The following is a 14,628-nucleotide window of genomic DNA, read 5'->3' on the forward strand; positions in this document are numbered from 1 at the left end:
AAGGCCATTCCCTCAAGTCCTGTCACTGGTCACCACAGAGAAGACATCAGTGCCTGCCCCTCCTTTTGCCCTCCAAATGAGGTCATAACTCCATGAGGCTGAACAGTCCAGATGACCTCTGATGCTCCTCATATGGCTTCCCCACAAGGCCCTTCACCATCTTCATTGTCCTCTGTGGGGCACTCTCTAATAGTTTAAGATATTTCTTATATCATGGTGTCCAAAACTGCCCCCAGCACTTGAGGTGAGGCCGCCCCGCAGAGTAGAGCAGGACAATCCCCTCCCTTTCCCAGCTGGCGATGCTGTGCCTGATGTCCCCAGGACAGGGCTGGCCGTCCTGGCTGCCAGGGCACGGCTGATTCATATTCAACTTGCCATCGACCAGGACCCTTTATGCAGCACTGCTTTCCAGCCTTTAATTCCCAATCTATCCGCACGCCCAGGGCTGTCTCATCCCAGGTGAAGAATCTGGCACTTGCCTTTTGTCAGCTTCGTATGGTTGATGATCTCCCATCTCTCTGGTTTGTTGAGGTCTCTCTGCATAACCTTCCTGCCTTCCAGGAAGTCAACAGCTCCTTCCAATTTTCATCTGTGAGGTTCAGGGAAATACAGTGTCTTTCTCTCCAGTTCTTTACAGTTTCTTTCTTTGATATTTAGACTGACATATTGTAGCTTTGTTTCTAGGTTTCCCCTCCCCCCCCCCAAATATCCTCAAAGTTTTAAGATTTTAGTTTGTGAAGTAGTTGAGCTCTTAAAACCTATTAAAAACTGAATTTCCAAGTAGTCCAAGGTTTTAATATCTTCTTATATCAGAATCCGTCATGAAAAATAGTGAAAAATAGATGAGAACCCTGGATGCATTTGATATTTGGCAGTGCGTTCAGCCTTTGCTACCCACAGATAATAGCTCCATCACTTAAGGCTGCTTACTTTATCTTAAAGCATCTTGTTGTTAATTACTTGAAACTCTGCTGAGCTGTAACAGGTTGGGGTGGAATTTTCCACTTGAAGAACAGGACAATATGGATTCCTCATTTCCTGTATGCTAATGAAGAAGGGGCCTGTGGGAGAAATAGAATGCCATCAAGTAATTAAACATGCTGCATTTAAGCATGCAGCTAGGGAGAGGAGTTGAGGGGAGCATATAGCTTGACTTCTGGCTTCTTCCATCCTTTCAACACTTAATGACTTTGTTTTGTGCAGAAAAAGTATATTGTTGTGTCACTTATTTGTGAGTGCTGACATAGTAAAAAGATCACATGTGATGTTGCTATCACTGAATTTGATGTTCATGTTCTTTTGGGGTTTCTTACCTGTTTGGATTTTTTTTTTTAAATTTAGCTTGTGCTTTTTTGCAGGGAATTGTTCTGTCTTTTTGGCCCTAAACAGCAGCAGAATTACTTAAGTGCTTCTGCTTCAGATATCCAGACCAGTGCATGAGTACGAAATGCTGTGTAGATCTTTGATTTAGACCAAGTAGACTTTTTTCCAAACAGGGATGCAAGCCTCCAAATACAGCAGGCTTGTTTGAAAAAGTCTGTTTGTTCTTAACAATCATGTTGGTTTCCCTTAGCCTTGGCTTAGCATGACTTCTGTCTCTACATCATGCTTATTTTATCCGTGGTCTGAAGTTTGGTTATTTTGCATGCACCATGCTCTAACTCCTGAAACTCAAAACTGACATGCCACATTTTGCCTGGGATCCTTCTCCTCTGGTGACAAAGACATAAAAAAAAATCTGACTTGACCTTGTCCAGTTTTCTCTTATGAAGAAAATCTTCTATAGCCTCTGTAAATATTCAAGATAAATAAAAGTAGCTCCCATGCTATGAGTTATTTTTCTTCTTTGAGAATCTTATTCTCCAGGTTTTGTAGGTGTGGTAGTTGGCTTCAATCTTGATTAAAGAACTTAGGTTTCTCCATCTCCTTGGTACCTTCACAGTTATTAATTTCCATGTAATGCAGGAACTGGAGGCTGTGACTCACCTGGAGACAGCCTTAGCTGATCTTTACTTGTGTCAGGTGTAGTCTCTTGATCCTCCAGGAACAGTATTTGAAAACCTGTGACTTCATAGTTTTTGGAAGATGCTTAGTCATTTATTAGAAATGGACCAGCTGCTGGGATGATGAAATTCTGAATCTTCAAGTGGCATTTTCAGGCTGTCATTGACCAAGGCAAGAGCACGTTTATATCCAGTATCCTCTTTTTATATCCAGAGTCCTCGTGAAAGAGCTGTGTAAGTGCAGAGTGTTAATCTGAAAGCTGTTATTCTTCACCACTACATACTTGTTTCATATTGATTGTTTCCAACCTCTGAGAAATTTGTTTGCTTCTTGAAGAAAGAGACTTCCTTGCTGTGTATGCAAAACTCTTTCAGAAACTTCATGACTACAATTATCTGTCTAACACTGATAGACAGTATATATAAAAACATGTAACATCCCATTCATATATTGTTCTTCAACATTCCCTGCCTCAGCCTCTCATTGTAAAGGGTTTTACCTTGAAAAATGTCCAGTTTCAGTCATTTTGTATGTGACTTCATAAGATTAGCAATTTTAAACTAATGGATGCTATGTTTTAATTTAAACAAGTTGTGGCAGATGACCTAATATAGCTACAATCAGAGATTAGGTTTTTTAATGTCTTGCCCTTCTCATCAATATAATTTGACTGTTTTCTTAAACTTCCCTAGTTTTTGGTTCTTGAGTTATTATGATTAAATGCAAATATTTTCCATGTTCTCCCTGCTATTCCATGCTTTGCAATGTAGAGCGATGGAAAAGAAGTACCTTTTCTAAAGTAGATGAGGTAAGATTTCTGTTACTTTGAGACTTCTGACTAAAGCTTAGCAGGTGGTACTCTCTCTGGCATTTCTTTTGTTAATAGTTTTCATCTCAGCTGTGCTATTTCAGCCCTAATAAGTCCTTAACTTAATCTCCTCACTCTAGTTTCCCCAAGACTTTTTGTGTATGTGGGCATGGTTGCAAGTGTTCAAATCACATTTTTCTAGATCTCTGCACATTTAAAACATAGAAAATTATGAGATAAACAAATTACGGAAAGCTTGAGAAATTTGTGGCATTCTCACTGGCATTCTTTTGGCCCTGCAGGAGAAGCCTATATGAGAATGAGCCGGCTGCCTGAAGCAGAGCATTGGTATGTGGAATCGCTGCGATCCAAGAGCGACCACATCCCAGCCCACCTCACCTATGGAAAACTGCTGGCTCTGACGGTGAGTTTATCAGCACCTCCTGAGGACTGGTCTCAGGTCCTTTAAGTAGGTTAGGTAAAGGGATGGGAAGGCTTTGTCCTGAAAATTGCTTGTTGCCTTGTTTGTCACACTGTTTCAGTTTGTACTTTTAATTAAGGACTTTGACAGCATCGTTGTTTTGTTTTTGTTTTTTTTAGTGAGACACTGCATCTATTCTTGAGTAGTACCAACTCTGTGCTGGAAAAAAACTAGTTGTAATGGCGCAGGAACTTTGTAATGTACAGTAAGGAGTTCTCTTGATAAAGCCTTTAGTATAAGTTCTTTGGATGACACGTAATGGAATTAATTAAGACATTCAGTGTTTGACTTAGGGCTCTTGGAGCAGCCTATGGCTGGGTGTCACCTATACTTTGTGAATAACATCTCATGCTTTGAATTTACACTTCTTTAGGAATATCTCTTTGAGCATGTCAAAGGAGCTACTCAACTATTAAGAGCTAGTTCTAAAAAATCAGAAGAGGTGGACTTCTTTATTTCTGTAAAATTTACACAACTTTTGACTGCAAGTGTGCTTGTGGCGCCTGCTAAACTAACCTCATATGATAGTTATAGCAGAGTGCCAGTCCCTCCTTGATGTTCGCACATTTTGAAGATGAAATGGATTTCTATTTTATTAACTCAAATAATTCTGTTTTAAAACTGTCTTTCATTTGTTTTTCATTTCTCATTCCCATTTTTCTTTCATTTTATCTATTCTATGTTTGCTTTTCTTGTTTACCTTAGAGGGTTCGTATTTGCTTTCTGTGTTCTACTGATACACCTCTGTATGGTTTTTGAGTCCTTGTACCTCAGTCTGAATATTCCTCCACTGAATGTTCCTCAGCTATTCACCTGGTGATAAGCTTTTTCTATGGTCTTGATTGTGCTGTCCAGTCCTCAAGCAAAAAATGTCTTTTATTGTGGAAAATAATATTATTAATTTCAGGAGATCCATTACTGTTCTAAAAGTATCTGAATTTGGAAAAAGGGAAGGAATTACACAAAAGTTTTCTGTTTGAGTAACAGGTGACAACATAGTTTGAAAGACTTAAAAATTGGTCTGTGTTACTATGTAATATTAAATGCGGAGTTTTATTAAAAGTCGCCTGAAAGGGAAGGTTTTAACTTGTAATGGAAGTCAAAGTGGTAGTGTCATATCCCCACTACCTGTCAGTTCCATGTCCTGGAAAGGTTTTTTTTTTTGTCAATTTCCAGTTAATGTTAAAATTGCTGGGATAGTGACAAATATATGCACCCACTGTTTGCCTTCTTCTAGAATAGAACTACAAATAGGTTGTACAGGAAGATTTCCTTATTCATCTTGCTTTTCTAACTGATATCTTTGTATATTGGACCTAAGAATAATAGCAGAAAGTCAGTGTTATTGGCTTCTTCTTAGGAGATCTTTGACACAAAAGTGCTAATTTATTGGAATTGCTGTGGGGAGGTGTTGTGGTTTAGGAATAGTATTTCCCAATTTAGTGTTCCCACTGTAAGACTCCAGACCACATGCTGCTCTCTCACTATTCCCTCTCCCTCCCACTGCAGCAGGCTGGAGAGGAGAATTGGAGGCACAAAAGGTAAAGATCACGGGCTGAAACAAGAACAATTTACTGCAAACAGTAATAAAATAATAAAACAAATAGTAAGAGCAACAATATTAATAACAAAGTGTTCAAGAGAGGTGAACAATTCACATGGGAATGCTCACAACTGAGAAACCCCCAGCAATACTCAAATGTGCCACCATGCTCCTGGATCCAGAGGCCACCCTTTTCCTCCTTTCCAGAATGGAGAGGTGGTATAGAATAACCTCTGGGTCCTGGCCATGCCCCCTCCTGGCTGCTGCAAAAATTAACCTGTCCTGGCCAGGAGAGGAAGTAAAGAGTTTTCCTAATAAAATCCAAATTCCTTTTTGTTTTATTTGTTTTTTTGTTATGCACACACAGCCCTCTACCCCAGTAGTTCTCTGGTTAATTTTTTTCGGCTGCTGAGTGTGTGAAATATGATGTCTGTTAGGGAAAGTCTTGCAGTGATTCTGGGAAACAAGGTCTCACAGTTTTCTTCAAAATAACAAAATCCCCAAATCCCAGAAGAGTACAAACATTGTGAGCCACTACTTTATTATTTTTTTTTAGTTCTGTCCCCTCATTATAAAAGTCCAGCTATAGGATTAAAATCTGCTCTTATTATCCCGACTTTTGGAAGGAAGCAATGAAAAATCTGCATGAGTCCTAATAGTAGAATTGAACTGTTTGCATTTTTCTGGGGATATAAGTGGAAGATATGTGTGGTGTGGATTGTGCCTTGAGCATCTGAGCTGTGTTTGCGGAAGAACATGTCTCAGCAAGGAGAACTGTATACAGCTTTGAACACTGCACTGTGATAGGAAATAAAATACCTTTCCTTTCTCAACACACACTTGCTTTCCTATACTTGTTCCGTGCTGTAATTGTAGTCCATTCTCCTCACATTTGTTTGTTATTATCTCTTGACACTTTTGTCTTTATTACTGTTGCTTCTCATATTCATGGCAATATGTATAGATAGGGTTGATGTCCCTTCTATTGACAGCAGTATAAGCTGAAAGATGGTGCTGATATCCTGTTGACTTTCAGGATTTCATAAACATATAGCAAGGAACGTGATGATGACAAAGTATTTACAGATGGCACAATATTTTTCTGATGGTTACTTCATTAGTGAAAAATAAAGTTCCCTTATCTTTGATCTATTGAAAATTTGCATTAATTCCAATTAGTTCTTTGAGTTACAGGTCTGAAAAGATATTCAACACAAAAATGGATCAAGAGATTTGGCAGTAAAATATGTGGGTTTTGTCTCCATTTTGATCACTTAATCAGTTTTGCAGGTTACTGTCTGCTCAGTAATTCACGAAATGAATTTTGTCTAGTTTCTGGCATACTGAACTGTCCTTGTATTAGTTCCCATCGCAAATACATAATTGCTGTAACTGACATGCTTCCTGGAATTCTTCATAAACTTCCTTGGGATTCAGATTAGAGCTGCTCCCTTTGGCATAGTTATTTCAGCCCAATCCTAACTTGAGCTACCACTCTGATTTATTCTCCTGTTACATTTTGCTACCTGGGTTAATGATAATTTTCTCACAGCCTGTACATTTAGGAAAGAGAAAAGCCTGCTTCAGTTAGCTTTTGGATGTTAGAGATGTGTTAGAGGCTTCTTTGCCATCTTCTGTTGGAATAAAACTTTTGAACTTTTTACAAACCTGTTTCTGAATATAGGTACTGAGACAAAACTGTTAAAAACACTTCTCTGTGTCTCTTTTCTTGGAGAGAAATGTGAGATCGCTGATGTAGGGAAGGGTGGATGTAGGTGCTAATATAGATAGGAAATTTCTCTGTCAGTGAAACTGGGGATATAAGAGAGGAGAGGAGGTAATTTCCAGACAAGTTCCTAAATTCCAGTCAAAGGCAATTCTAATATAAAACCCCCTAGCAGTAAAGTCAGACTTGTAAAGTTCACAAATTGAGCTATGTTTTACTTCCTTTTATTCCAATGAAGTGGCTTAATTTTAACCTCAGCTTTTCTGCCTTCTCAAGTCTGTTGCCAGTATTAATGCTTACTGAAAGCAGCATCACATAGAATCCAAGAATCATTTAGGCTGGAAAAGATACAAGTAATGCCCAAATGGACTTGGGCATGCTGCTGAATATGCAGGAAAAACAGACCAGCTTAAGAGCTCCAGAGCAATAGCTAATGAATTTGCAGTCTTGTTACCTAATATCATAAGTTACAAGAATTTGCTAGCTCCTATATTAGTTCATGTTATATGTTTATATCTAAGTATTATAGCTCACTAAGCTACAATTTTCTTGAAAATATGTTAGGACAGCATAATTTAGTGGTTGAAAATCACGATTAGTAGCTCAGTTACTAGAATAATTGGAAAACAGCCAGTTGTCTGGGGTTTAGGTTTGTCCTTTTTTATATTTTTGAAACAACATGTAGGTGTTTGTAACTGTAGTGCTTTAGCGTTATGTGCTTTTCATACCTGTAACTTGTTAAGCTGCTTAAATAGAGAGGAATTTATTTTTCAATGTGACATGTTAGTTAACATAGCCAATCTTCTGGTAGCTTCGTACCCCACAGCATCTGAGCCTCATCCCTTGCTTAGGTAGTTTATTTCTACATTAGAAAGAAAAGCATAATTTTTTGAAAGACTTTAAAACTGCAAGGCTCTCAGCTTTATAATAAAAATGAGTCTGTCAAAAATGACAGTGCCAGGTGATGCCTTGAGCATGTATTGTAATTTGTTTTCCATTATAAGGGCAGACCTTCTAGAAGAGAAGGCATTGGCTGTCTTGCTAAAAAAATCATTTGCAAGTAAGGCTTTTAATTTTTTTTTTCCTCCTCTCACTTTAGTAGTCCTAAAGAGAAGACTAAGAAACCCTTTCTCCTAATGTCTGGCTTCTGCCATCAGTCAGTGGCTGGTTGTCACAGTAGCATGTTAGCCTGAGAAGCTTTATTTCAATTACAAATAAATGTTTTTAAATTTTGTCTGTTTTGAGTGAAGTTGAGCCCACAAATGCATAGTTTGCAGTAGTGGCTCTATTTGCTAAAATATTTAGGGTCAGCCTCATATTGTAACATTTAGTGTGTCACATCTAGGAATCACAGGCTTTGCTATATTTCTCTGGAAGAAACTGCACAGTGTTTTCTTGCATTTTACATGGCTCCACACAGTGCTGTTAATCTCCTATTTTTTACTGGCTTGGAAAATTACCCAAAATGCTGTAAGAAAAATTTACTTTGCCTTGTAAAATTGTGCTGCTGGAGCTCCATCTATTAAATTCAGCAATAATCATCCTAGAAGATTCCCTGTAATATAAAATATTTTATTTACAATGTTTTTTTCAAATGGGGATTGACTGGGAAGAGGCAGTAATAGACATAATAGAGACAGGCAGTGTTGTGGATTAATATAAAAGTAAGAGAATTGTGACATTCAAGTATCAACATTGAAGTTTAGTACTTTTCTTAAGTTTTTGCTCCTCAGTGAGTGACTGTATTTTTCCTGCAGTTGATTGTTGCTTATGCTTATGCTGACAAACAGAAGGCCAGTGAGATACCCTGCCATTTTTGGTTAGTTGTGAAATTACTCAGAGTGTTGCTATCAAATACCCTACTGTATTCAGTAATTGGTGTAGTTCTTGACTGTCATCTCAAAATAAATATAAATAAATAAAAGCGTAGAAATAAATGGAAGATAGGAAAACCAGAAAAAATGGGACAGCAGGGGGAAAGGAGAATGGTGTAGATGAATAGACTAATTCAACATTTACAATTCCTGTAATTACTCGCTGCAGGTGTTTCAGCACAGAAAGGAAATTTGAATTTCTGTTGGAAAAACCTGTCATATTGTCATCTTTCATGTCACTGGTTCATTGCTAATTTTTTTTCTGTCTCTCTAGATTTACACAAATGGGAAGAAAGCAGGAATGAGGGAGAACAGTCATGATGTCAAAAGAATTGTGACTGTCTTTAAGACATAGCAATTGAAATGCTCTGTTAAATCTAGTCATGATCTTCGAGAACAGTTTCTTCTTTTAGTGATCCACTCCTTTAAAGCAAATAAAAATATTTTCAGTAATACTTAGGGGGCCAATAAATGCCTACACATAGAGAAATTTTTAATTAGTGAAAAGGCATTTTCTGAACTGGTTATTTTAATTAGATCAGCAAAGCTCTAAGGTTTTTTTGGGAAACTATATCCCTTGGCTATTAGTACTGCTTCTAGGAAGATGTTTTTTTTAAATGAAAATTGGATAATTCAGTTAAAGTCACAGCATGGCAATATAAAAATGGCATTGAATCCATGAGAATGCCTTGCCTGAGAAATCAAGTTAAGCCAAGTAACAGCCACTACTGTTTTTCTGTCTTGTATTCAGTTTGTCTTTGGAGCCTGGCATAGACACTATGAGTTTTCTTGACACTTGAAATCTCTTGAGGGTTAAAATTGATACGTGCACAGTTTGTATTTATTTCTAAGTTTGCAAAATGTGAGTTGTTTTCATTTTTGTTTCCAGCTTACAAGCAATTCACTTGTAGCAGCTAGAAGGAAGGGGTTTCCCTTTTCAGTGGGGAAAATCAGATTTACTGACTTCAGACGTGTGAGCCCTTTTTAAAAAGGTTTGGTTATCTGGTGTATCTGGAGCTTTAACACGTCCAGTCTGAATGACAGGATTTCCAAACTACAGAAATTTCAATAGCTGACATCTATTGAGCTTGTATTTCTTCAGAGGCTGGCTGCATGCCAGAAGTATTGCATCCATAGATATACTTTCCAGTCCCCTTAGGACATGTGTTAGGCTGCATGCCAGCTGTAATAGATTAATTGTAAAACAGAATATTTTCATTTAAATATACCATATCTGTGTAGTTCATAAATGACTGCAGAACAGGTATTTAGGCACATAACCCCTCACTAACCTCCTTCAGGGACCTCATCTTTGGTATCGAGTTTCTAACTTCCTGTAGACAGGAAAGAGGGAGCCCTAAACTTCTCACTTTACTCAACATAAATTTAAAGCTTGTTACAGAGAACATCACTGACACAGAATGAACTGCTTTCATGAAAAAAATCACAGTCTGCTTTGGGTTTGGAAGCAACCTTAAAAATCATCTACTTCTAACCCACCGAAAGAGAGATCTGTTTTGTCTTATTACATGGTTGAATAAAGCTGCTGTAGTTACTCAGTACATAGTAATTTTTTCAGTAATTGTGGAAAAATAGGCCAAATTCAGCTTAGAAGAACTTCATAGAACTCAGTGAAAACAGCATGTGAAAATACTGAATTTATATTCTACTGACTTGCCAGTGAAATATGAGTAGATATTAACACATTTCTTTATCAGAAAATATAAAATGTGGTTTAAGACTAAATAGAAAAGAAAGGGGACTAACCTGGAAATTTACTTCACATTTCATTACACATTTTTGATACAAAATGGTCAAAGCTTAATGACTGAAGTGAAAATTTCGATAGGGATCTAGACGGTAAATAAATCACAAGGTATAGAATGAAATTCTTTCTTTAAAAGTTTACTTAAGACTTTACACAATATTTCTTGGTTCCAACAGTGATGTAATGAGGTAAATTCCTTCTAGACTTCAAGTTACAAAAACCCCACCACAACAGAAAAACTGAATAAAAAGTCCTCCAACGGGAAAAAAATTTTACACGTACATTTCTTTTCTATAGTTTTGAATACTTTAATAGAACAAGAATGATTTTGGTGATAGGAGACACATAAACCAAGAAAATGGATGTCAAATAGCTTTGATATATTACTGATTAATTTAGTTCATAATACCTGAAGAAAATATCAGCTTAATAGTGTCTCAATCATGTCCCAAGCCAGTAAAGTTTTGAGCTGAGCTTTAATTTCTAGATCTGTGTGTCAGTTCATATGCAGTCGTGTCACATTCAAAAATGCTTCAGGTCCAGTAGATTCCTGCCGAAGTCAATGGGCACTGCTTCAACCTCAACCCTCTGGTTATCATGCCTTTAATTATCACTGCAGATGCATACTCAAGAGCACAGTTCATGTTACTGTTCTCTCAATTAACCTTGACTCATAGAAAAACCACACTGACTTCAGTAGTATCTCAGTGAAGCTAGTAGATGGATTTTTACTCAACAAAAATCTGCATGGGTTTGAAGGAGAGCTAATGCTATATATTAGGATGGAAGTGAGCCACTTAAGGTGGAAATAGAAGATGAAACTAAAAGAGAGTGGACGTTATTGATTCTACCAAGGCTTATTTCCAAAAGCAGTTAGGTTATGTACTGGGTTTTGCAAGCAGTGTGCAATGTACTGGATTGTGCTTGTGAGGGCCCTGGTCCAGTGAAATGACTGAGAAGGAGAATGTTAGTCATGACCTCAGTGACCAGCTTACATGAATGTGTCACACTGGACAACAACTGGAGAAAGTTGCTCCACATTTATTATAAAATTTAATAAATGGTGAATTAATATGAATTAGTAGATAAAGATTTATAGTGTAATTTCCTCCAGAGTAGTCCAGTTCATGCTCCCAAACACTGAGATGACTTCTCTGCCATATTTGGTTGTTATTATTTTATTTTAATAAAGATGAGATGAAAAGGCAGGATTTGTCTCCTTAATGCACAGGAAGGATAGAAACTGAGATAAATTTTAGACCTTTGATGTTAATAATCCCAGTTGGTCTAGCATTTCACATACAAATTATGGTACAAGATATTTGTATTGTAATTCAGAGTGAAGAGGGAAGAGTTCTAGAAATAACAGCAAAATGAAGGAAAAACGAAGAATCCCTTTAGCTACTAAATGCAAAATATTAAAGTTGTTTTTGAACTACTAATATTTAGACCTGGGGTGGAGGGCTTGCCTATGCCAATGACATCATTGTAAGGTGCAGCTCTATAGATCCTGTTTCATTAGTCCAGCTAAGTAAAAACTTTCGAAGAATGTATTACTCATTTACTCAGTATCACACCATTTAAGTTGTGTTTTGCCGTACAACTTTTGTGAGGCAAAAGGAACTGGTTATGAAACAGGATATGCAGGTCTGCAATAACTTAAAGAAACATGGAAAGGAAGTCACTGGTTCAGTTCAAACTTTTTTACTATCACTGAACAGTCTGTGACTTTAAAATGTTCTAGAGAGGAAGAAAAAAAACATGTAACATAATACTTGTTTTTCTCTATTCAGTGTACACATTTTAATCAAACTTCTATTAATAAATATTTTCATAATTCAATCTGTTTTATTAAAAATGTGAATGCTTGCCAAAAAAACCAACCAACCAAACAACCAGATGTGGAGAGTGACAGTCAACTGCCTTTGTGGCATAAATTAAGTTCTTTATGCAATCACATTATTACCAGTTAAAGTTGGTAAAGCTATATTGAAGAATGAAGTCTGTGTCCTACTGGTGAAACTCTCCTAAGTTTTGAAGAATGATGGATATTTATGTCATATAAAGTTGGTTCAAATTGCAGAGACCACCTAATTTGTTGAACCACCTTACTGATTGCCACTGTGTCATCATAGTTTCCACAGGAGGGTTATTCAGAGCTGCTCAGAGCTGTATTAGTCTTTCCCAGTTTTACTACCATTGCAGGGTCCCTGGGCCTCCAGCAGCCTGCAGTACAACAGCTGCCTCAACATGAATTTGGCACAGTTAACGAGAAAAGTGAGGAGAAAAAAAATTGGGTTGGATATTGAAATGCTAGTTCTGTCCTCAGCTTTTTAATAGTTTAAGGATAAATACAGTCTTCTACTAATGAATAAACTGCCCTTAGCTGGCTTTCTTTCAGTTGTTCTGGTGATCATAACAGTCATTTATATTTTATTTGTATGAAAGCCTAGATAAGCTCTATGTCTGACCATATTAGCAAGCACAGATATATTGTTCTGGTCTCTAGGGAAGAAGCAACCAACAAAATAAAAAACCTCTTGCAGTCAACTGCAAAGAACTGGAATAAAAGTCAAGCTCCTGAAATCATACTTAAACAATTAAAAATTTGTCTTCCAAAACTGCAGGCACTCAGCCATTCTGATTTAGAGTCTGCCTGATTTGTGGAGAGTGAGGTATTTCTGAAAGCCAGGACAACTTATGTGTTAGGTTATAAGAGCCCTGTATTACTTAGCTGCAATTTAATTTTTTTTTCATTTTTTAATTTGTTGGTATTGCTGGAAGATAGTAAGCAGGGGCAATTCATCTATATTTGGGCATGAGACAGGGGAGAGGGGGACTTCTGTTTTCTTTATTAATGGAAAACTCCAGGAAGCTTATCCTCATTATATGCTTTAGGTCCAGATCCAGTAAGGCAAATATCAGCTAGTGTTCCAAATCAATTATTAAAGTGTCTTCATCATGTTCAAGTCCTTTTCTTCAACAAGGAGATTGGCATTGATTATGATTCTGTTTTGTTAGACTCTGCACTGTTAGTCTCTGAAAAGCCTTAAATATTCCCATGTGTCTGTGCAGAGGATCTCCATCAGGGCTTGGGCTGGGACCACCCACTCATTTCTCCAGAGCAGACCGGTAGCTGTCATAGAGCACCTTTTCATTAGCTACTGACTTGGTCTGAACATAAAATGGCAACCAAGAGGAGAAAGGTATTTTGTATCCCATTATTAATCCTCAGGGCTGTCAAGTATATTCATTAAAATTTATTAATAACGTCTTTATCCTTCAAATAAATCTGCTATCATGCCATTGTGAACTTAGAGGTTTTTTACTTCGTAAAATTGCCAGAGCATGTAATTATGCATATATGACTGCAAACCCTGCTGCTAGAAATTGGGAGGTTACCAGTGGCTCTCAATTCCTGCCTTTGTATGGGTCAAGATATGTAACAGTGAGCATGCACAACAAATGCCTTCCTGCCCCAAATCAGTATTTTTCAGCTGTTTAAACAATTATTTGGATTTTCTTCAAAAGTTATAATTTTATTCCCTTACACCATCTGTTTTATTTAACACTGAGAACATACAGTGGGAAAGGGACAGTGACAGGATTACTGTCAAGTAAACTACACAGTGTCTGCATTCTGTTGGGTAGTTAAGATGTATATTGGAGCATTGAAAAAAGCTGATAAATACTAAGTTTTAATTGTGAAATAGCCTGATTCTGTCAAGTGGTTGTATTTTACATATTTTGACAAAAAAGTAATGTATAATAAATCTATGCTGAGGTATTGATATTTAAGCAGTAGACTGCATTAAAGAGGACATTTTAGCTGGTGTGATGCAAGGTTTCTCGCAATTCCAGTCTGAAAGAAAACACTTTTATTGATTTTTTTTAAAATAATTTTTGACAAATGTGGATAAATTAAAATTATAGCCAATGTGAACAAATGGAGCATTTGCTGATTGTTTTTAATCCAATAGCTTTATGTCTTCATTGATATAATGAAAGCTTTTTCTCCCCTTTATCTGTGAAATGACCATTTGAGCCTGTAAATAGCACAGTTCTTTTGATGTTATGTATACTGGCACCTGTCATCATTGTGTATTGTAGGTCTCCTGACTAGCCTGAACTTGAGTGCAGTATGCCATTTGGAAAGTGCCAAAAAGAGTAGAGCATTCAAGTATTTTTGGTGATTCCAGTAAATAAAAATTAATCAAGTTTGACAAATGTTTGTGGCCTTCTAGTTCTGTAGGTAGAAGCTACAATTTTGTGACTGTATTCAATGAACTGTGCTTTGATGTTCTAGAAATAGACACAGAGTGCAACCGGCTAAAACTAATTATGTTGATCTGTTAAAAAAGGCAATTATGCAAAATCTGTAGATGTTCATTCTGTCAGTATTAATGATACATATGCTTAGTGCC

The 14,628-nt window shown here is 37.0% G+C and overlaps 1 protein-coding gene across 3 annotated transcripts in view; it reads left to right on the top strand.

Moving 5' to 3' along the window:
• Positions 1–14,628, top strand: part of TMTC2 (transmembrane O-mannosyltransferase targeting cadherins 2) — a 234,865-nt gene that overhangs the window by 173,859 nt on the left and 46,378 nt on the right. For all 3 annotated transcript variants that reach the window (XM_038155053.1, XM_038155051.1, XM_038155052.1), the window contains one exon: positions 3,115–3,236. In XM_038155053.1, the coding sequence (XP_038010981.1) occupies positions 3,115–3,236 (122 nt within the window). The remainder of the gene's footprint in view (positions 1–3,114; positions 3,237–14,628) is intronic.

The sequence above is a fragment of the Motacilla alba genome, chromosome 1A, assembly GCF_015832195.1.
Source record: "Motacilla alba alba isolate MOTALB_02 chromosome 1A, Motacilla_alba_V1.0_pri, whole genome shotgun sequence".
In the NCBI taxonomy this organism is placed as follows: domain Eukaryota; kingdom Metazoa; phylum Chordata; class Aves; order Passeriformes; family Motacillidae; genus Motacilla; species Motacilla alba.